Here is a 24,168-nt window from a genome sequence, read left to right as displayed (position 1 = left end):
CAAGAGTTTATATCCAGCACTAACTAAACCTGATAATGGGTTTTAAAAACTGAGCACACAAAGTTTGGTGGATGTGGAATGAAGGATGGATCTGGAGGAGTTGAGAAGCAGAATATGATCAAAACACGATGTATCAAATTCTCAAAGGAATAATAAAATGTTTTTAAATAAAATACAATTTTATCTAAAAGATCACAGAGTTTAGATATTGCTGGTACAGTTCAACTTTTCTATTCCTTGCCCAGGAAAAACAGAGTGGAGACTCATAGAGTCAATGCCTCATCAGCTGAAACACACTCTCAGCTTGGAAATATACAGAGACTAGTGCATCTATGTTCACCAGGAAGAAGCCTGAATTATACATAGGAGGTAGAATAGTTTGTAAGAGGCAAGAAAATGTGTAAAAGCACAGAAAAAACCTCTCTCTTTACTATGAGGACTGACTGTGTATCTTCTTGACTAGCTTAAACTGAAATTGTTTTGATGGATATTTTGGTAGTTGGAATATCTTTGCAATAGTGAGGCAAGTATTATTTTGTCCTAAAGTCTTTCTAATAAATCACTTGAATCACTATGGTAATAATCATGTTTAAGATGTATACATGTGTTTTTCATTGGAGAGTAAGCATATGACCTCAGGTCATACAACTACAAAGTTACATTGTTAGTTTTTGGAATAGTCTCCTAAGTTTTTGGCCTCAGTTTTATCTGTTTTTTAAGGTTTGATAAACCTATTCTATTAAATTACCATCAACATCTGGTTTTGCTTTCAAGTCTGTTAATATCTATGTGTGGCAATTACTATTCTACAGAAAATTATACATTTTGCTTATGCCTATCCATTTTAATAAAATAATCTATTATATTATTTTATTGTTATAATCTCTTCTGAGGCTTTAATTATATATAATTTGACTTCATACTAATTATTTGTATTTTCTTTTCTCTTGGTCAGTCTTGGTAGAGCCCTTTCACATACAGATTAGTATTTTAATTGAACTTATTTTAGTCCCTTATTTCTAAATGCATTCCTTCTCTGTCTCAAAACTTATGAGTAAGCTTTTTAGAAGGATGGTGGCTTAGCTGCAGTTTCTGTTTCCCACAACCCATCTGCCTAGTGAAAAACATACAGTTCTTGGGCCAATGTGTTCAAAAGGAAGGAAAAAAGTGGTTAAATTAATTAAAGTACCTGTTACATCACAAAATTCATATTCTAATTAACGCATGGGCAAAAGTGGTGTTAAATGTCTTAGCCGGGTAAATATTTGATATCTAGTTTTCATGTGCTAGAGAAATAGATACTTAAAATGGACATGTATAGATAGACGAATAAATAAATGTAGGCCTTGATATCACTATTAAAAACTAATCTTATAAGAACAAGACAGGGACCCTCTTACATACTAGATTCTCATCCCTTGAACACTGCTGATTGGAATGTACACCAAACAGCATGGTAGCTCCTCAAAAGTCACAGATACCCTGTGACCGTCCAATACCACCACAAGGAATATCTAGCCAAAGCAAAGGAAATAGTGTATCAGAGAGACAGCTACTGTGATAGGTTTTTATTCTCAGCACCATTAACAGTAATGCAATCTAAGTGTCCATCAATCGAAGGATAGACAAAAATGTGCACTACCTATCATCAAACTGGATGCATAAAAGTAAAGATTCTGGGTGTTTTCATCATAAAGAAATGAGAAAGATTCAGTGAGAGAGACCCTGTATCAAAAAACATAACAGTGTGGAGAGAAACAAAGAAAGACATTTTTCATTAGCCTGTGGCTCCGTCCACAAAATCACAGGCTAACAAAATCCCAGTGCAGCATGGGAAACTTCTTTCTGAGTTGTTGATCACGTGTGTATGTGTGTGCATGCATGTGTGTGAATGTGCGTGTACAAGTAGGAGGTACATCTGTACATGGTATGTGCATGCACGTGGAGGACAGAGATCTCTCTCCACCTTATTTCTTGAGACAGTGTTTCTCACTGACCTTGGAACTTTCCAGTTCTGTTTAAAGTGACTCAGAGAGTCTCAGGGGTTCTTTCATCTGTGCCTACTTAAGGATACAGGCGCATGCTGACCTACTCAGCATTTACATGTGTGCTGAGGATGTGAATCCAGGTTTCCACGTGGGCACAGAAAACATTTAACTGGCCAAGCCATCTCCACAGCCCTGGTATTTTGTTTTATTTTTTCCATTCAAGAAATATTTTGTTACTCTGTCTTGCTAGATCTCTTTAAACAAAATAGAAAGAGTTCTAAAAATTACATTCTACATGGTTTTCTTTTAATTAATTATTTTTTCTTTTGTGATTGTGTGTGTATGTGTGTTTGTGTGTCTGTGTGTGTGTGTGTGTGTGAATTTTCTTCTTCGTTTTCCTATTGCTAGAGGTATTTTAACCTCCAACAGTATTATTCATAATAAATATTCCTTTATTCTCTTATTTTCCACCACCGGCTTTGAAAATATAAATTATGTTTCCAACTTTCAATGTTTTCTCTTAAAATGTCCTGTAGAAATGCATTTAATAAAAGGGCTTAGTATCCTTGTTTCCCGAGCTCACTTTAACGCATTGACTCTGTGAGCAGGAACCGTTATCTTCCTTGTTCTTAGGCCCTGGGATTTTAATGTGCTCTGCTGCTCGCTTTCGGCATGGGTCTGACTTCTAGACTTAACTCAAATGAAGCTCTTCAGGCCCCATTGCCCATAAGTATCCATTCTGTCCATGGCTGTGCCCCCATTTCTTAGACAAGCCATTAGCTGAACTGCCATACAGGTCCCACTTCGCTTCTTGTGTTTCTCTTCTAGTCAAGCATGTAAATATCTTGCTTTTCAGAATGCTGGGTTTATAATTTTATATTTATCCCTCACTTTTGGTTTGATGCACTGGGTGGGAGAAAATAGGGTCAACGGTTCCTCTATCAAAATCCTTACAGATCTTGTGAAGCTGCCAGCCCATGTTATATTTCAATAATTGGAACCATGTTTATTTTAAAGGTGAATACAATGCAAATGTATGTATACCAAGTCTTTATATGTATGCAAAAAAATAAGTATGCTAGAATGTTTGTTGCTCTGACGGGTAGGATATAAAGATTTTTTTATTTTACTTTGTATGTCTTAAGCAAAAGTATTAAGACAATTTATTCAATTTTATAATGAGACTATAAACATTCATAAAAGCTACTTGGAGGAAAATAAGCATTAATTAGCAGTGATGTTAAAATTCTAAAATAACAACACGAATCTAACAGGATCTCCTAAGGAAAATAATTAAGTAAAAAGTACACGAATTTATAGAGGTTTGGAAACAGTTCTGTATCACTGTGTCTCAGGACTTAGACAAAATGTTCATCTCATGCTTCATCAGAGTACTTCAGTTGTAATGATGACCCAGGATCCCCACAGATGCCTGTGATTAAATGTCAGTTAATCTTCAAAAGAAATGAACTGTTCACCTAACTCACTCTGTTCATGGCATAGCTCTTAGCAATCCCAATACTCTTTTCATTCTCTTTACGCACAGGTAAGACACACAGGAGACAGTCGCTAACAAGTTAGATGGGTCTATGGAAATTAAAAGCATAAGCCATGTGATTAAATGGTGTGCAGTTTCTCTCCAGCTCTCTATAGAAGTGGAAGAGTAAGCAACCCACACAGAACAGTTGTGCCGTTAGGCAGTAACGAATGCAGCTAGAAATGCTGTAAGGTCTGCTTGGATGCCTATTGCATCAGCTGGGACTGCAAACAGGGTCTGGTTGGATCATTCTTGCATATTTTATGCAAGGTATTCCAGCTAAAATTTACATTATTTTAGTTGCTTTCTTTCTGTGTGAGTCCTTCTATTTTCCCAAGACAAGGTTTCTCTGTATAATCTTGACTGTCCTGAAATTCACTCTACAGAGAAAACTGGCCTTGAACTCAGAGATCAGCCTGCCTCTGACTTCTTAGTGCTGGGATTAAAGGTGTGGACCCCATGCCCAGCTGTTTTATGTGAGCCAACGGAGGCTCAGAATCTTTAACAGGTGCTTATGGGATAGATGGATTAGTGAACAGTTGTGGAAAAGGAACATTCCAAAGGGCAAGAAGAAACACTAACAAAGACCTGGGAAGTATATGAGCAAAGTAGCAGATGATTTTTCAATGTAATTTCATTCCTTTCAACAAGTTGCTCATTATTTTGCTCCATTGGAGTATTACCTGTTAAGACCAATATGATGAACTGACACATTTGTAAATATGTTGCTTTCTTAACTGAGGCTACATAATGAAACAATTTTAATTCTCAATTTTTAAAAACTATTTAAGGAGAAAAATCAATACTGAGTAAACTATAATTTTATCTTTCCCATATTTTATAAAATTGCCTCAGGTACATTAAAAGAACAATCTAGTTTGGATTTCTCAAATTTGTGTATTCTAATATGAATACAAAGTGCAATTCACTGGATAGAATCTTGACTGCAATAAGAATTGATATAAAAGTTTTCCCATTTAAATGTACAGTGTGACTGAGGCTGTATGTCAGCTAATTTAGTTAATGCTTCTTAATTGGAGTGTGGGAGTGCCGAAGGTGAGCACCGTCGTAGTATAATAGGCTATGAATGATAGAACATCTATATAAAAGAATGTAAAGTGAGTTAGCGAGCTTGCAGTAGACACATCTGGCATGTCTAGACATTGTAGGGATGGAAATATATGTGTTAAATATAGGTCTACAAGTATCATGAAGGACTTCTGCAAGATGATATGTGCAGAATAGTACAGTTTCCAATCTAGTCCTGTGTGTATGCATCAGTGGTTAAGCAGAAGAATATTAATGAGTAAGCCGATGAAGTAACAGCGTAATCATGTGAATAGACTAAAATTATGCAACTGCGAATTCCCTTGAGCTACAGTGTCATTGCCTCTTAGAAGAACTGAAAATAACTTTTATCACATGGCTGTATCATGTAATAGTTAATACCCTGGACTCTGAAAAATCACTCTTATCAAGGTTTCAATCAGCAGACAGAATAAGATTGGGAAAATGAAAATATTCTCACAGCACTCCTAGAAAGCAACTGTGCAGTCTATCTCAAGAAGCTAGGTACAAGGATATTGAATATTTCTGGAGTAAAATGGTGATAAACATTTTAGGTGACAGACATTAATTACATGCTACATATGCATATTAAACATCATGTGCTATCAAATTACCATATGCAATATTTGTGTTAATGTATAAACAAATACTATGAAATACAAGCAAAAATACTTAAAAATGCATATAGATCAAGTATTATTGCCAGAGTGTCATTGTTTTATAGATCATATATTTCAAAGTATATTTTACTTTTTTTCAAAAAAGGAAATAATGTACATATTGAACATGAATTTGAAGACTCCAACTGTTTTGGTGAAATATAGTTAACCTTATAGATGAATAAGTTATTCTTCATCATTCTCTAATTATTATAAAAATAATTTACATTAGAAATTTTTTACAAGAGCATGCCAACAAAATAACAACACATGTAATCTTACCATTAAAGACAGCATTGCAAGATAACACCTTCCTGGTTTCCCCATCTGAACATGTGCATAGTATTAGCACTGGATGATATTCAGTGTAAGTATACACTGATTCACTCAGCAGGTATTTATTGAAAGATAACCATGTGCCATAGTAAGAATCTACATAATCCTCACTCAAAAGCATTATCTTCGGGAATGGGGGTAGCTCAGGTGACAGCATTGTCTAGCATACATGAAGCTCTGGGATCCATTCCAAAGCGCCACACAAATCAGATGTACTCAGGAGGGACAGACAGGAGGATTGGAAGTTCAAGAGCATCCTCCATCACACAAGAAGTTTTAGGCAAGTCTGTGATACATGATACCCTGTCTCAAGACAAACCAAAGCAAACAACAAACGTATTTTCACAACTTAAGTGACCCTTCCCTTTGGATATATCATTATTACTTTATCACCGTTCATTTTGGCTTCTGGGTTGTCTCAAATTCATCTAATCCAGTTACTTTAGAATGAGGTAACATTCTGTAACATTTACAGGTGGGCGCACACAGGTTTTCTGACAAACGGTAAACCACTTTTCAAAGCTTCCCATTTTCTTTTGAAAAGAAAAAAAATCAAGATTTATTTTGTGAAGCTAAATCAAAAACATACAAACAAAAAAAGAGAACAAAATAAAGCAAAACAAATCCAGACAGATGAATCCCTAAAACTGCAGGCTTTAATAAATTGGATATTTAATTGTGAATATGGTTGAGAATATGGACAAACCCTCTGTGTTATAATTCTAGTACTCTTGTTTGCTAGCAAGTTGTAAACCATTTTAAGGCCTGACTCCCTTATATGAAGAATAGGGATGAGAGTTCTATCTTACACACTAGTTTAAAATCAAGTTTCTATGGATAAAATTTTCAAACACATTACCTACTTTTTCCTTTACATGGTTTGAGGCAGTGATTTGGGTAGAAGCTATATGGTTGAGATAGGGATAGCAAAATTTTGAGTGACAGAAATCAAACAACTGAAAACCTCAAATAACTACATAATTTTGATCATAAGGCTCATCAAGGAAAGAAATATTAGAAGAGTTAAAAGCCGAAGCATTGACATTTCTTCTGGGGCAAAGATATATATCTGGATGCCCAAGGGGTTTCCCTGAGAAAGACTACAAGCTAATGACATAAGGAAAGGAGTTGGGCAGCAGAGAGTAGAAGCAGGATGGTCAGTAGGTAGGGAGATGTTCCTCTCCAAAATCTGAAGTCACTAAGAAGTCTAGCAGGATAAGGTAGAAACTGGTCAGGCCAAAGGTTGAAGATGTTGAGTACTGAGTCACCAGCATATTTTACCAGTATCTTTAACACAGTCAGACCTCCTTATTATAAATTCTGGTCGTTTTTCTAAGAGCAATAGCAATCCACTAAAGGGTTTTAACTGGTGGAATAATGTAATTGTATTCATGGCTGTGGTATAAACACAAGAAGGTTAAATAGGACAACTGGGGAGCTATTAACATAACCCATGAGAAAGAATGACAGTAATGCAATGTGATATGCTTGGCCCAGAGAGTGGCAGGATTAGAAGGTATGGCACTGTTGGAGTGAGTGTGTCATTGTGGACATGGGTTATATAGTTGCCTGAAAATCAATATTCTGCTAGCAGCCTTCAGGTGAAGCTGTAGACCCCTCAGTTCCTCCTGTACCATGCCTGCCTAGATGCTGCCGACTAAGACAAGTAGGAACTAAAAGAAGCAAGTAGATCTGGGAGACAGACAATAAGGACCAAAAATATCATATTCCTCCTAAAATCCCTAAGGCTTGGAGCCTGATTCAAGAGTTGATGAAGACGGAGGTGACAAATCTGACAGTTGGATGGCCACAGGTGGAAGTTGTTGAGAAGAAACAGATGGGAGAGATCATAAAGTTTAGCTGGGGATACATAAACTAACTATGGTGCATTAGAGACACAGGTATAGATTTTCTGTAAATAGTGGGTGGATGGGGAAATGGTTCTATAGGTAAGCTTTAAATTAAGGGAAGTGCTTATAAAAAAGAGAAGTGTTTATAACTATGAATAAATACTTGTGAGTCTTCAGCATGTTGTTTATAACAAAAGCCACACTGTACCTGAAATCACCTGTAAGGGGTTAGGGAGGAGAGGAAGGGAGGGAGAGAGACAGGGAGGCAGAGAAAGAGAGTGAGAGATCAAGAGAGCAAGAGAGAGAGGAAGGAATAGAAGAAAGAGCAGGAGGACATTTAACTGCAGCTCAAGGACCTCCAACATTCTAAAGCTGTACAAAAGGCTCAGCCATCAAAACAGAGAATACCATAGTTGATTTTAAAAAAATTGTCTTGGACAGCAGAGGGAGGAAAGACTGTCACAGTGGGAGTGGCCAGCAGTGTGTATGGCTGGGAGATTAAGAGAAATGGGGATTAAGAACTATCCCTTTAGGTTTTGTGGCATCAAGGCCTTGGTTACCTTAGAAAGCATAGTTCAGCAGAGGAATGAGGAGTGGAAACCTCACTGTGGTGAGTAGAAAAGTGAAATAGGAGAAAGAAACACGTGAGTATGTGGTAGGAGAGAGGAGAGGCTGTGTAGCCAGTGGAATTGTGAAATCTCTCTTTGTCATTCACTTGTTTTCATTATCTATTGTTTCTGAGTTTTGTTTGTTCGTTTTTTTTAATGAAAAGAGAGCAGATTTAGATATTGATATACATGTCCAGTAGAAAAAGATAATTAAAAACACAAAAAATATCGTTGGTAGAGACTCTTGGTGGTCGACAGCGTGACTAACATGTGGAAGGAAGGACCTGGGTTTGATACCTAGAACTTTGTGTATATGTGTGTTTAAGTAGGTATACTACAAGTACTACTTAATATACAAATAATACACTGCAGTAGAGAAGAATGAATGAAAAGGAAAAATGGTTTAGAAGGCAGAGACTGTAGCATAAAGGATATAATAACAGGGAGAAAAAACCCCGCCAATATTAACAAGTGGACAAATAAAAAGGAATCAGGGATAGTTTTCCCATTCTCTCCATGTATATCTCCGTCTCTGTCTCTGTCTCTGTCTCTGTCTCTGTCTCTGTCTCTCTGCCTGTCTATTTCTGCCTGTCTATTTCTGTCTCTGACTCTGACTAATGACTCACCCTCCCTCCCTCCCTCCCTCCCTCCCTCCCTCCCTCCCTCCCTCCCTCTCTTTTCTTCCCTCCCTCCCCCGTCTCTGTATGTGTGTCTGCCTGTCTGTCTATCCATTTGTCTATCTGTCTGTCTGCCTATTTCTTTTTTCTTTTGTCTTTTTGGATGAATAAAGGAGGTGGCTAATGGACCAGGGTTTCACCATGAACACTTGAACCCCGTTTTTCGTTCTATTCCCCTCTGACTAGCACAGTGTCCTCAATTTACCATGCAGATGTCTGAATTGATGTCTGATACAGTCTCATGTAGCTGAGTCTGACCACTAAGTCTTGATCCTCTTGCTTCAGCCTCAAAAATTCTGGGATTACAGGTGTATAGTTTGTATGTTCTTTATGAATTAAACTATGAGATCAGCTACTGAGACAAGGAAGAAAAAGCACCTGGAATCAGAACACACCAGAGAGATGGAGCAGGGGAAGGGGCTGCTTGAATTTCATGGGCATAAATTTATGAATTAAGTAATACCTCTCTCATTACTATACACAGTCTGACCTTATAGGGAAACTTGGTTGCAAATGGGAGGCACACCATAAAAGACCTATACTTTCAGCTTAGCAAGAGTTCATTCAATGTATTTTTAGAAGCCTTAATCTATGATTTCTGTTAATCCATTTAAAGTACAAGTAAAACTCATTTGGGGTGATTTTCTCTCTGATTAGAATATCTCAAACTATAGCAAGCTTCCATCAATTCGAGCAAAGTGAAAGAAATATTTACCTTGTCAAGATGCTCATACGGATAAGGAGGTAGCTGATCGGCCAGGATTTCACCGTGAACATGTGAACTCAGGTTTTCTCTCTGTTCCCCTCTGACTAACACGGTGCCCTCAATGTGCCATGTAGGTATCTGACTTAATAAACAGCTACAAAACCACTGAGCACAGAGCAAATGCCACATAGATAACTGCTGTCTGATAAAAACGGTTCTTATCAGAAAATCCAATATTTGTATGTACAAGAATGCTTCCAAGGGCCTTAAAAATAGTTTGTTCTTTGAAATGAGTTAAACATGCTCTCAGAAATCATGTTGACACTGCTCTCTTGCTTAGTAGAGAGAAACGTTTGTCCTGCTCCACTTGGAATTCTTTTAATTTCAAAATTTTGGCATTAGAATTCAGGAATCTTCACTCTCTCAAATGTGTGTGTGTGTGTGTGTGTGTGTGTGTGTATCCTTGCTTCCTATACATAACACTCCCCCCTCAATCTGCCTATGGCAGATGACAGAAAAGGTGTGATGTGGTATAGGGGCCTACTCACAGGTGACACTTCCACTTTGGGCAAACCATGGTCCAGTAGGCACATTAGCAAATTGAACAGAGGTAACCAAGACCCCCATTCTCCTAGCATGTCACTTTGGAACGTGCCCTTTTACCGGAGATCATCCATTCTCTCTCAAGAGGATTGGAAACAGTCTTTGCTGGTGTTGTTATAAATTGCTCATTAATCAAAATGGATTTATTGAGCACCCATACTGGGCAAAGCCTGCACTAAGTGATTCAAAATAACAGGTTGCTTAGTTACCACCAAATGGAAAAATTCCCTTGTGAAGGATAAAATTAAATGAAAGGCAGACAATAAAACACCATGTTTGATGGCATCTACTATTTCATAAATGCCTCTTACTGACACTATAGCCATCTTCTTTTAAAGATAACTCATTCATTAATTCCTTTCTTGTTGTTGCTGCATGGTTATATAACTGAGCTGCCACCATGAAAATATACCCTCCTCTTCTGGATGGGAAACAGACAATTTGATAGTGGTAGAACAGATAAATGGAGCCTCAGCAATCCTTACATTAGGAGTCCAGTGTTATCATTCCTATTTCATATGAAATCTGCAGTTACCCAGGCCCTAGCAGAATGCTCCTTAGAGAAAAAACTTATTTCTTGGTTGAATTATCCAGTCTGGTTGAATATAAATAAACTATTAATTCACTTTCATATTAAAATTAAACCAGGAGCTATGGTTTAAAAAAGTTTTGCTCATCTGCTTAATAAATACAGAAAGGGAACTAATATGCATACTTAACTGATATTTTCAGAAGAGATATATTTTATCTATGAATGGCTTTACTGGTTGCCAGGAAGAAATTGCTCAGCCTCTAAGATAAGAAAGTCAGGAAGGATTTGGCTTATACAGACAGATCCATGCATGCTACTGCACTGAACATGTGTGTTCGGTTATAAATCTCTGTATTAAATTCGCTGGACCTTTGTAATCCACCAAAATTCATGGTATACACAACAAAGATTTCTTTCTTAATTCTTAGGCTGTGGAGAAGGTCCCAGATCAAAGCATGATGAGGGCAGATTCCTGGTGAGGTCAGTGAGAATGCTCTACTCACACCTCTTTGCTTGGCTTGTAGAGGGTTACAGTCTTGTGTCACCTCACACTGCCTTTTCAAAAAAAGCACAACTCATACCATATTTCTGACAAGCACACCAAAACTTTTGACATTGCAATATCACATTGTTGCCAACCCCAAAACGGATGCTAGGAAATCTCACAATCTAGTTACTCCTCTGCCAAAAAAATCAGTCAAAAGGCAACCAAGAAAGCAAACAAACAAACAAACAAACAAGCAAACAAAAAAGCAAGCAAGCAAACACAGCTTCCAATGTTTTGTATAAGTTCACAATTATGTCCACAGCTTCTTCTGAAGTATGTGGCCATAGGTTGGACAGGCCAAGTAAAGCCTATTTAATTGCTTTATTACTTCTATGAAGATGCTAGCTCTAAATTCTGCAAATAAAATCACATCTAAGGTACCAAGAGTTGGGTTGCAAACTTTTAAAGCCTTTTTTGTGTGGAGTGTTGAGATTTGTTTGTTTTTGTTTTTTGCTATGAACTGTATTATTAAATATTGGCTCCCAAAGCCTGGTTGTCCCCAGGCACAGGAAAATCTGCACACACACAAGTGATGCTTTGTGACCTTGCCCTCCCCCAAAAGTTATCCATGATTGATGAATCAAGATGCTTACAGCCTATAGCTGGGCAGAAGAAAGATAGGCGGCATTTCAGTTCCTAAGCTTGGAGTCTGAGGAGAGACTACAAAGCTGGGAAGAAGGTAGAGAGAAGACACCATGGTGTGAGTCATGAAACCATGGCTACGGAGACTGTCCAATTGGAGTTAAAAGCAGCCAGGATAGAACATAACAAGTTTTAACTCAGGATTATTGATAGGGAAGTAGAGATTAATAAGATAGAGGGTAGCTATCTGCCCAGATCTAGGGCATTAAGAGCTTATTATAAATATAAAATCCGTGTGTCTTTTATCTTGGAACTAAATGATCAAAGGCAGGGTAAAAAGTCTTATTTGAAGTTAAATATTTACTACAACAGTGGAGGGTGAACAATTCAATCTTTAGGTGTTCCTTTTAAGATATGGCAATCCTTTCCCATGTCTCTCTTGTTTCTTTCCCCTCTTCCCTCCCACAAGGAAAGGTTCCAGGGAAGTTCCTATGCAGACCAGTCATTCCATTTTGCTTTAAACCTACACCAGGCTATTCAACTGAGTCATCCATTGCATGTACTCCTGGAGATACGGTTCTCTAATATACTGGCTATTTATTTCCAAACTGTCGGAGTCTCTGAAAGAAGGAATGATCTTTACTCCTGCACAGCTGTCAGCACCCCTCCCCCACTTCACTACAATTACCTTTGGCTGGCCAGTCATTTCTTATTGATTGTATACTATTTAAGTTGCCTTTCCATTGTTGAAATAAAAACTATGACAAAAAGAAACTTTTGGATGGGTGGCTTACAGTTACAGGTAACAACCCATTATTGAGGGTAGTCAGGGCAGGAAGCCAAGGGGGGATCTTGAAGCAGAAACCATTGAGGAATGGTGCATGCTCGCTCACTGTCTGGCCCATGCTTAGTTAACTTTACTATGTAGCCTAAATTGTCCTGGACTTAGGACATGAACCTAATGATGCTTACGGTTGGGCCCATCACCATCAGTTAATAATCAAGATGATCACCCATACATATGTTCACAGGCCAGTCCGAGCTAGGTAATTCTTCAACTAAGGAGTTGTCTCCACATCTCCACGTCCTGCGGTAGCAGAGGGGACAGAAATGTAACTCCAAAAGAGGTCAGTGCCTCCTCCAGGTTCATCAGCTCACTAGGCTGGTCATGAAAGGGCAGTGCAAAGCTAAATACAAGTCGTAAAGTACTCATAGCAGTGAGAGACTTGGTAATGGCAAGATCCATGAGTCCTAGCGATACAGGTTAACTGAATGAACAGAATGGAGCAGCGGTAGAGTAGGGGTACAAGCTGTTTCCTAATCTACCCAATAAACACACAACTATGCTGACGGTGTGTTCCTAGCTTTGGCGTTTATAGAGAGCAATTCCATCGGAGTCCCTGCCAGGAATCTATATTCATTTTTTATTCCTATGATTAAAAAACACATAATTTCCACTACACTCCCCACTGGTAGAATTCATAAACACAGCCCAAAAGAGCAAAGCACAAACCTTTATGAATTCAGCTGGGTCAACTTGTCAAGCTGATTTCTATACTAAACCCAAGTAACAAAGACAATAGGGGGGGATCATATATCCATGCAGATTAAATCATGTTCCATTTAGAAAACAAAAACAAAACTGTAGAGGAATTTTAAGCTAGTAACATGGCTGCTCTGGTAAGGATTCACATCCAAAGACCTAGGTCTGTGTGATCTGCCACATACCTTTAATACTTCTGGCTGAAATACAGACATGCACTTAGTATACACCTTTAAGGTAAAGTCAGTTTATATAAGGAAGCAACCATGTTTGAAAGTGACATCTAATTGAGGGTCAGACAAAGTGATGAATCAGAGAAAGATCTGACAGAATGAGTCATAGATAGGATATGCCTAATTCTTATGAGAACAGCACAGGAAGAGAAGCTATGTAAGCTATTAAGCATAGAAAAAGGCAGTCAGTTGTCAGTGCCATGAGTATAGTACAGTGAAGCTGAGATTGTGAATTCACGAAATTCAGTGGATATCAGTAGAGACAGCTGAAACCAGAGGATAAGAAGGAGCCAGAAGATTAGAACAATTTGTCAGAGTTAGTTTGAGGCCAACCAGAGCAATTCAGTGAGAAGCTGAGGGAAACCATATTCAATCAGTCAGCTTGGAGAGTAGTTTGAGCCGGAATAGCTGAGTTGAACCAGCCAGCCAGGGTTCAGAAAGAGCTGGAAAGGGTGAGCTTATTCAGCAGTAAGCCTCTGAGACAGAAATTACACCTGGTGAATAAAAGTTACTTTTATAAAAATAACAGCAACTCAGATAGTTGTATGAACTTGTGCTTTCCAAAAGCAGCAGGGTGAATAACGTCCTATGCTGTGATGTACTTAGCATTCCCTAGGGTCATAGGAAAGAAATTCCCTCCACTTTAATCCAGGAATTGGAGGGAATTTCTTTTCTATGACCCTAGGGAATGCTAAGTACTTCCTATACTTGACTATAGGAGAAGTGATGTCACCATTCAGAGCTAAGCCTTAAAAAAAGAAGTGCAGCCTCTGTCACATTTTCTTGGGGTATTTGTTCTTGGAAATTTAATATTAACCAAAAGCAATCCAAATAGGCCACAGCAGATATGAAAGGTAAGATGTTTGTTTGTTGATCTGTTTAAAATTAGCCTAAAATTCACAGTAATCCACCTGCCTCTGCCTCCTGGGTCATAAATTTGAGCCAGCAAACCTGACCTATGATACGATCTCATACACAGATTCTACTACAGTATTTAGACAAGATGCCCTAGCATAATTAGTTAGAACAGCAAGCAAGAAATTCCTGCATAGCCATCCCAGAACTACAGATTTACAAGCAAAATAAATGATTGGATGTTGTTACTGTTATTTCAACTAAGCATTAAGGTTGGTACATTGTGTGGCAATCAATAACCAGAAGAGACTTTGACAGTTGGAGACTGGGTGGTCTAGTAGAAAACCTAAAACATGTGGCTTTAACATTGTGACATGTCAGCAGGTAGAAGCTGGGGAACCTGAAATTACTATGAACGCCTAAAAGCTCAAGGGGGAAGCTGTTGGGGACTCAAGGAGCTTTGCCAAAGCCACTGGTGAGGGCTTCAAAGAGAGGAACGGTGACTGCAATCTGTGAAGGATCCTCATCTCTCTGAAATCTTTGCCTTAAATATCGTCATTAATCATGGCCAAAAATGCACGAGTGTATCACAGGCCTGGTGTGCTAGCTCAACCTTATGACCCTAATAATCGGGAGTCAGAGACAGGGGGTTACTGTGCATTTTTGACCAACTTCAACAACATCATCAACTGAGTATACACATAAAGAACAGGCATAAACGCAGTAAGATGGCAGCTTTCCACAGCCAGCAAGAGAGCCCTCACCCAAAGCCTGAACATGCTGGCATCCCAGATTTGCAGAACACAAAATGGTAACAGAATAGAAGTCCTAGTGTTCCCATTGGTAGTGGGGAGAGGGTGATTTTCAGAATCCAGCCAGTGCTTTGAAGGAAAAGCATGTCATCCACAGAAGATGAACGATCTCCACACCACTGCCTCAGCTAAGCTCACAGTTCATAACCATTACAACCTGCCTGGTATCCAACCAGGCTCCATCTTCTAACTAGACTTGACATCAGTGGTTCTCTATAGGCTGGAGATGTAGCTCAGAGTTGGAGCGATTAGCACGTATAGTGCCCTGGGTTCAATTCCTAACATGGAAAAGGAAAAAAAATAAAGGTGGATTTCCAAATACTTCAAGTGAACAATCCTGGCTGACACAATGCTATAGAAAGGTGATCTTTGCAAAAAAAAAAAATACCCTGAAAGACTCACAGATCCATGAGACAATAAATCACAGTTATCAGTACAAGCTTAAAGGCTTTTAAATAGCAATAGACAGACTGAATAGGCATTCTCTCTTTATAACTGTACCTTCTGCTTCCAGGAGAGGTTAAATGCTCTTCCCTATCAACCTTCAAAGGGCTCTATGAATTATTATATCCTTACATACCATACAAGATGACAACCTTTGCCATTCACTTAACCACCTTCTCAGGTGTCTTACAGCAGGGCTAGTTGGGACACTGTCTCCTCAAATATGTTACTTTCAGAACTCTGACACTTTGATTAGAGATGTGAGAAATTCTTGGTATGTAAACTCCATGGCATATATGCTTTTATTTGATCATTTTCCTTTCTGCAGAGTGATCTGAGAGTTTTCTTCTTAGCCCATTTCCCATCCTTTAACATGTCCTTCAGCTGGAATCTCTTAGACCATCCTTACACTGAGTTTTTTTTTTAATTCACATGTTGTATGTACCATCCTTCTCCAGTTCTAGAAGCTTACTTTTTCTTCTCAAATATATTGTGGTGTTTATTTTTCCAAAGCTTCTCTATGCCTTAAATTACTTCGGCATGATCTCTTTATCTTTGTGTGGTCATTTTATACTCCACAACTGATAATTACAATCTGTAAAGTGTTTTCAGGTGTGTATTTTTTCTTCTTTCTGCTAGTTCTTGTTTGAGAATCCTTTCTCTTCAGCTTTAATTACCTTAAACTGCTAATTTTAATAGGATAAATATATGATGAAATTATTTAGATGCCGAAAGGAGAGAGAGTATTCTACTCTCTTTCCAAAGGGGGTTATAATTGTTTCTGCTTCATTCCCAAATGCTGTAAACTAAATTCAGTTTTCAGAACTTCTACATGAGATGAATTGTGGATGCTAATCTGTACAAGGGTTAGTTTACACTATGAGTTCCTCAGGAGTCCCCTACCCCATTTTCCCCACAACAAATCAAGACTGTGAAGTCTTTGGGATGGAGGGCTTGAGACACCATAATTTGTGATTACCATTCAGGGTAAACCTTAAAATCCAAGTCTACTGAGGATAGTGTTCATAGTAGAGTCCTCAAACTGGGCAGGCATGGAGATCTTTCTATATCTAAATTACTCTCTTCAAGCATCATGTCTCAACAGTGGGTTACTTAGAACAAATGTGGCTTTGCTGCCGTACAGGCTTCCCACATGCTCTACCTTTGCTCTACCTGCTTCTCTAATGAAACCGGCTCCAAAGTCAGGTAAGATCCAGCCATGTGAATTTCTCATGAGCTTTTTAAAGACATTTCTTTTCCCTTCTCTTCCCTATATCTTTATACAGCATTCCTTGTTTACAGCAGAGAGTTGACCAGAGACTAATTAGCCTCTGTACCTGGGCACAACTCTTCTTTATCCCAAGTTTCCGAGCATTTGGGATACTTCTGGCACATCAAGGAGATCAAGATGCTGACAGATGACTAAGGAGAAACCGCCCTTCCACACTTGCACTCCTTCCTCTGTCGTCGCTCCTGACCCCTCCCTGTGTCTACGCCCTCGTCAAAACTCCCTTACAGCTTTTCACATTTTGACAATACTTTCCTGCCTCAGTGAACCATTCCTGTCAAGTCTACCACATGCTCTGTTACCTATCTTATCGCAAAGTTGCGGCTTTCAGCCATTTCTACAGATGCTATGAGCACTGGTTTCATGCTTTAAGATAGTATGTGAATCACTGATTCAGCCTGCCTATGTCTATAGCCTGTGCTCATCTGACCTCCTACTATCCTTACATCTTTTCTAACTTGTACTGTCACATGAGAACTTCTATCTGACCCCCCACATCCTTTAGCACCTAGTTCTTTGTTTACCATTCCTAATTCACCTTGTCCCCTGACATAATGTAGTACCATAGTACCAGATAAAAAAACCCACAAATTCCATCACTCAAGTTCAAGCCCCAGATCCAACACTATTAACATAATCCTGACATGCTACCTGATGTCTCAGGACCTCCATTTCTTCATTTAAAGTGAGGGATAATATTAATATCTTACAGAATCCTAGGAGTTATATGAGGTGATGCACATAAAATACTTAGAACATGTAATAAGTACATCATAATTTTTAACTATTTTTATTACTATATTTTCACCTTATCCAAAAAAAATCTTCCTTCTGTATGCTTATGATTCATACAGTGCTCTGGACTCAACACTCCCCAAAGTCTACTTGTTCATCTCTTAAAATTTCTATCCAATTCTGGGTTTTACTTCAACCCTTCTTTCTTTTTTCAACCACTGCTTCCTCACCACACCCTTCGACCTGAACCAAGAGCCTTGTACATACTAGACAAGCACTCTACTGCTGAACTATGCCCACTATAATGTGCCAACTTATGCAGTAATAAACACATTTAAAAGTGTAGCAGAATTTCTCTATAATAATAACAACCACACTTACCTCTTTTCATCTCTGGGCAAGGAATGTATGTGTTTACCTGGGCTATTGATGGCTGACATCTACCCATTCGTTTCTTTCTTTGGATATTTCAACTATAGTACCTCCCTCCACCAGAAAAATCCTTCCTACCTTCGAACTAGACCAAGCCTTAATTATCCTAAAATGAGTTACCATTTCCTTCTCCTCCCTGCTTTTTTCCTGTGCTACCTTCATAACTCTTTGATATTGTCCATGTAACCTGTGTTTTCCATTCCTATTATTATCTCCAGAGTTTCATGGTTTTACCACTTCTCACCTGGGTTTACAAGCTCACTTCTATAATTCATCATACATAGATAAGCAGCCAGTAGATTGTCAACCTTTCTCATGCTCCAAAGAGCTTCTCTTCCAAACTTTACCAAAGGTCCTGTTGATATACTGAGTATCAGCTTGAATCTTTCCTCCTCCACTCACTTGTATAGAAACATACCGTATACCATCAATGGTCAGACAAATACTCATGTTCAGACATAGGCCCAATCATTTATTTATTGTAAATAAGATATAAACTCATTTTCTTTAGCAGTGAATGGAGACAATACTTGTCTTGTCTTACCCACTAGTTTGCAACACGAATTTAAAAAAGAAAAAAACAAAGATCAGGCATATTTACGCCTTTAATCCCAGTACTTGGGAAGCAGAAACAGGCAGGTCTCTATGAGTTCAAGGCCAGCCTGTTTTAGATAGTGAATTCTAGGACAGCCAGAGCTACACACTGAGACCCTGTCTTAAAACTAATCCTCTCCAAAATAAACAAATAAGCAAAAAACAGACACGAAGAAAGAACAGATACAAACATGCTATTATATAATAAAATACATTTAGTAGTGAAATGTAATTTGATAAGTTAGAAACAAATAGGATGCTGTAAGGTCTCTATAAAGACTCCTTCTACCAAGGACCCAAAGCACTACACCTGACCTAGCTTCCTAAAAATTAAAGCGCATCCAAGTAGCTTCAACATGGCAGAGCCATTGCCATGAAGTGCCCTTAATCATTAAGAAGCTTCACATTGAAACTCATGGCTTACATGTATTCACTTGAACTGCAAAATTGATCATTGGGGCACTTTAGTTTTGATAATCTAGTATTAAATAAAGTATTAATAATGTATTTTCACTTATGTGAGTATGCAAATTGAATTGGCCAATTGAGATCAGGAAATATTACCAGTTCTCGGAGAAGGTGCTCTTGCAATTTCTAAGGAGCAGGGTTTCTTTGTAACAGCTGTGTCCACGAGTTCACAAAGGAAGTTCTCATTTTCTGAAGGGAATGTGTCCAGAGAAGCAGATGGTACGATTTCCATGGGGTAATTCCTCTTCTTTGGATAAGACTCCTGGAAAGGAGAGGGAAGAAAAAACTTCTTGGTAAAATTGAAGTCTTGTCTGATTTATAAAAATCAGGAAAGATCACTGGATCCATCAGTATCAAATTGGCTGAGAACTGATGTTCATCTACTTAGAAAGGTCCTATAACCATGTCACCCCATTGTGGCCAGTGATATTTTTCAAGTGTTCTTATCATTTGGTTCCCCTGATACTGCATTGGTTATTAAGTTTTGATCTGCCTCTGGTACACACACACACACACACACACACACACACACACACACACACAAACACATTTCCTAGTCACAGAGTAAACCGTTTTAATCAACCATTATTTCCAACACTCTGCCCTTTGCCTGCCTCCTAGAGATACCAATGTAACTCAGCCTGGACCACTATGACACAAGCAGAATCCTTTGGGAGGCTTCTGAAAGGATTTTTTTCCCCAGAGAAGTTTGTGAGGAGGCTATTTCTAGGCTCCTCTCTAAGTGAGGGGAAGATTTTTTTTCTACAATGCAAACTCAAGATTGGAAAAGTTGCAACATTAAGATAAGAGTGTCGGTATCATTGGGTAGCTTGAATAGACCCAGGACCAGTTTCTTCAGGCTTCATAAGTAAATATTAGCATCCTTATAGTGTAAAGTATTGCTATTTGAGTTTTCTCTCAGAATTATAAGTATTCCATAGAAAACATTAATATTTTCTCCTTGTGAATACTGTTAACTATACAACTAATAAACTACCGCTAACTCTTTTAAAGGATATGATTTAGATCCAAAATTTATGTTACTAAATTCTTCAACATATTCTAAAAACCACAGTTCAATTAATTGAATGATATCTTAATTTCTTAAGAATGATGTATTAACTAGTTACCAATAATTATTGGACTTTCCCCATGTGTTTGTATGTGTTTGAGTATGTAAGTGTGAGAATGTGTGAGTGTGTGTTTAAATGTGTGAGTGTGTTTGAGTGTGTGTGATTGTGTGTGTGAGAATGTGTATGTTTGAGTGTATATTTAAGTGTGTATGTTTGAGTGTGTGAATTTTAGTGAGAATGAATTTGAGTGTATGAATGTACATTTGAGTGTGTGTGAATGTGTGTGTGTGTGTGTGTTACTATGTTAAGCACAGAGGCTAAGCACTGGAGATTTTAAGTTAGTAAGACATAGATAGCCCTTGCTGTTGGGGAGTTCATAGTCTTCTACAGAAGACAAATAACCTGCACGATGGAGTGCAGAATGAATCACATTTTATTTTTTTCCTGTTTGCTATCTTATAAAGCACACTTTACAACTGAGAAACAAATAACAAGAATATAAATTCATTTTCCAACAATCTTTCACGATGGACTCCAGGGTTGATACAGATTCCATGTCAGCTCCTCCTTTCTCTGTAATGATATTTACAGTGAGTGCAATTCAAGGTCAGGGTAATTGCTTTCAGACCACACCAGACCCTCACACATCAAAGAGTCAATTATGTTCACTCTACTCTTCTGAAAGCGGGAAATTGAGAGTAATTTATTTTTAACAACAAAGGGTGACAAAGTAGAAAGCATCCAGAAGAAGCAATCAGGAGGGTATGTGCTTTAAAACGCATGTCAGAGAAGAAAATGATGAAAGGAGACACAGCGCTCTATCCAGAGAAGCTGCACAGCCACCCAATGGTTTTCTCAACATATCTGAAAAGCTCTCCCTCAAGGGCTGTCTCACAAAGTGGAGGGAAGGGCATAGCTCTTAAGAGGCAAACAACAACAACAACAGTAAGACAAAAAAGTCTAATGTTTATAAGACAAGGTATGGAAATGAGAGTCAATACCCAACGTAAGTTTTATGAATTAATTGTATTGATTTTCTTATAAAATAAGCATACTCTGACAAAATAATAAGCTGACAAACATGACTAGAAAGCAACAAGAGTAGACTCTCCATTGCCTGACATCTCCAGCTACTTATCTGTGAATGAGATTACAGATGACCATTGCCAGAAACCTCCAGCTAGTTCTCTGGATGAGATTAAGGGTGAAGCACATTTGTGGCACTATACCAGATAACTTGGCTTTGCTCCATGTACTTTGCCCTGTGTACCACCCTATCTCCAGAATTGGCTACAGACCCTGCCATACAACAGAAGCTGAATAAGCCCTGTGCATCTGCTGGATAGTCCCTTGTCCTTTATGTAGATAGCAGTACTGTTGTATAAATGATTTTACCAGTTTTGTTTGTTTGTTATTCTTTACTTCATTGTCTTTCAAAACTGAAAGACTATGGCATACATATGCAATCCCAGAGATACATGAGGCTGTGTCAATGATTTTTTACTTAAAATGAGGCCAGCAGACTGGGTAGCACAGTGAAAGAAAGGAAAATAAAGGAAAAAAACAAAAGAAAGAAAAGTAGGAGAGAAAAGAGATTTTGAGGTTACAACAGTAAATCTGAATACAGTCTAATCAAAGAGTCTCTAATCTTATTCCAGCGGGAATGGCAAATATCAACAAAACAACTGGCAACAAATGTTGGAACAACTATAAAAAATAATGAGGAAGAGGGGGAGAAAGAGGAATAGGAGGAAAAGGAGTAAGGGGAGGGGGAAAAGTTAAAAGGAGGGAACAGGAGAAAGATGAAGAGAAGGAAGAAAATGAGGAAGAAGGCAGGAGGAGGAATTGGAGGAGGAGGAAGAAGTAAAGGAAAAGGAAGTCGAAGAGAAGAGGAGGAAGAGAAGGAGGAAGAAGAGAAGGAAAAGCAGAAAAGGAGAAAGAATAGGAGGAAGAAGAGAAGGAGGAAGGTGAGGAAGAAGAGGAGGGAGAGGAAGAATAAAAGGAAGAGGAGAAGGAGAAAGAAAAGAAGAAAGAGAATGAAGATAGGAGGAGGAAGAAAAGAAAGAGGATAATGAGAAAGAGGAGGGTGAGAAAGAGGAGGGTGAGAAAGAGAAGGAAGAGGAGAAAGAAGAGGAAGAATGGAAGGAAGAGAAGGAAGAAAGGAGGAGGAAGAGGATAATGAGAAAGAAGAGGGTGAGAAAGAGGAGGGGAGGAAGAAGAGAAGGAAGAAGCAGAAGAAGAAGAGAAGGAAGAGGAGCTGGAAGAAGAGACAGAAGAAGAGGAAGAAAGGAAGAAAGGGAAGAGAAGGGAGGGAGGGAATAAAGGAAGAAAGAAAGGAAGGAAGGAAGGAAGGAAGGAAGGAAGGAAGGAAGGAAGGAAGGAAGATTTTCAGCACTGAAAACATATATACAAGTGACATTATACAGACTGAGCAGGGTTTTATATGTATATAGATATATGTATGTAACTATAACTAATGAAAAGATAGGCCATGAATTTGAAAGAGAACAAGTAGAGTATAACTGGAAGGTTCTGGAGAGAGGACAGGGAAAAGAGGAATGATATAATGACATTATAATCTCCAAAATAAAATAATTAGAAATGTCTCCAGGTAAAACACTGCATTAAAAATTTCAGAGAAATTCATGGACTTGTTAAAGTTTCAGTGTCACTACTTATGAAGAATTAACAGGAATTTTAAATCCTTAAAAATGAATTGGAAATTTAATTCTTAAGGATGGACTAATTTACACTCTCCATTTCCTTAAGCACAGGCTGATTCCAAATCTTGACTTCTGTGAGTAGGGCTACAATAATCATAGGAGTCATTATAACATCTCAGCACACTCATTCCATATCTAATGGGTAGATACCGGGAATGGGTTGGATCATTCACAATATTTTCAATTATTTGAGAAACTCTATTCCATTTACCATAATGACTGTATCAACTGATAATCCATCCACTGGTGTTCGTAGGTTTCATTTTCTCCATATTCTCTTAATACTACTGAATTTTTATCTTCTTAATAATAGCCATTCTACCAGCCATGATATCTTATTGTAATTTTGATTTGCATTTCTCTGATTATTAGGTAGAGGCCTTATTTATACCTATTGGCCATCCTACATATGTTCTTTATGAACAGCTCTCCAGACCCTTTGACCATTTTAAAGAGTTGTTTCCAGCTCTGGAGTTGTTTGAGTGCTATGTACGATGATACAAACCCATGATGTTTGGTTTACAAATACGTTATCCTGCTTCATAAGTTGTCTTTTCACTCTGCTCTTTCTTTTACTGAATAAAATCTATTTGTCCAAGGTAATCCACTTGTTTACTTTGTTTTTGTTGATTATATTTGCACATAGGTAAAAAAAAACATTGCCCAGCCCAATATCATGAAGTTTTTAATTCTGTTTTCTTCTAGTACTTTTCCAGCTTCAGGTTTTATGTTTTAAGTCCATTTTAAGTTAATTCTTGCAGAGTATGAGATGAAAATCTAAGATAATATTTCTATGAAGCTATGAGGTTTTCCACAACAAGTTATTGAAGAGACTGCCCCTCTCCTCTTTTTTGTTTTGAGTATCTCTGTATCTATAATTATTTTTCCTTCAAGAATTTGGCAACAGTGTCTGACTGTGTAGCTCAGTTTTCAATCCCTTGCCCAAGCCTCCAAAGTACTGTGATCATAGCAATATACTGCTACAACTAACTTTCTATAAATCATATATTAACATAAATTATATATAAATTTCATAGTCTTTTATTTACTTCCAAAAATATATTATGAACTCTTTTCAACGATAAATATATTTGGTCCTCAATTTTGATGTTTGACAAGATTTTCTGATTCTATGATATACAAGAGCAACATATATTCATATGAACTATATTCCAAATTTTGAGTTTCATCTTAGATTAGCCTAGTAATATGTAATATGTCCCCCTATGAGACTACTCAGTGGTGGCAAATCACAGGTCTCAGTGAATCATGTGA

The 24,168-nt window shown here is 38.0% G+C and overlaps 1 protein-coding gene across 1 annotated transcript in view; it reads right to left on the bottom strand.

Moving 5' to 3' along the window:
- Anks1b (ankyrin repeat and sterile alpha motif domain containing 1B) overlaps window positions 1–24,168 on the bottom strand; it is a 471,928-nt gene that overhangs the window by 102,579 nt on the left and 345,181 nt on the right. The window contains exon 10 of the mRNA XM_028783036.1: window positions 19,194–19,359. Coding sequence (XP_028638869.1) covers window positions 19,194–19,359 — 166 coding nt within the window. The remainder of the gene's footprint in view (window positions 1–19,193; window positions 19,360–24,168) is intronic.

This window comes from Grammomys surdaster, unplaced genomic scaffold (assembly GCF_004785775.1).
Source record: "Grammomys surdaster isolate TR1022 unplaced genomic scaffold, NIH_TR_1.0 958, whole genome shotgun sequence".
Classification (NCBI taxonomy): Eukaryota; Metazoa; Chordata; class Mammalia; order Rodentia; family Muridae; genus Grammomys; species Grammomys surdaster.
The sequence above is the reverse complement of the archived record's forward strand: the minus strand, read 5'-3'. Positions and strand labels throughout refer to the sequence as shown.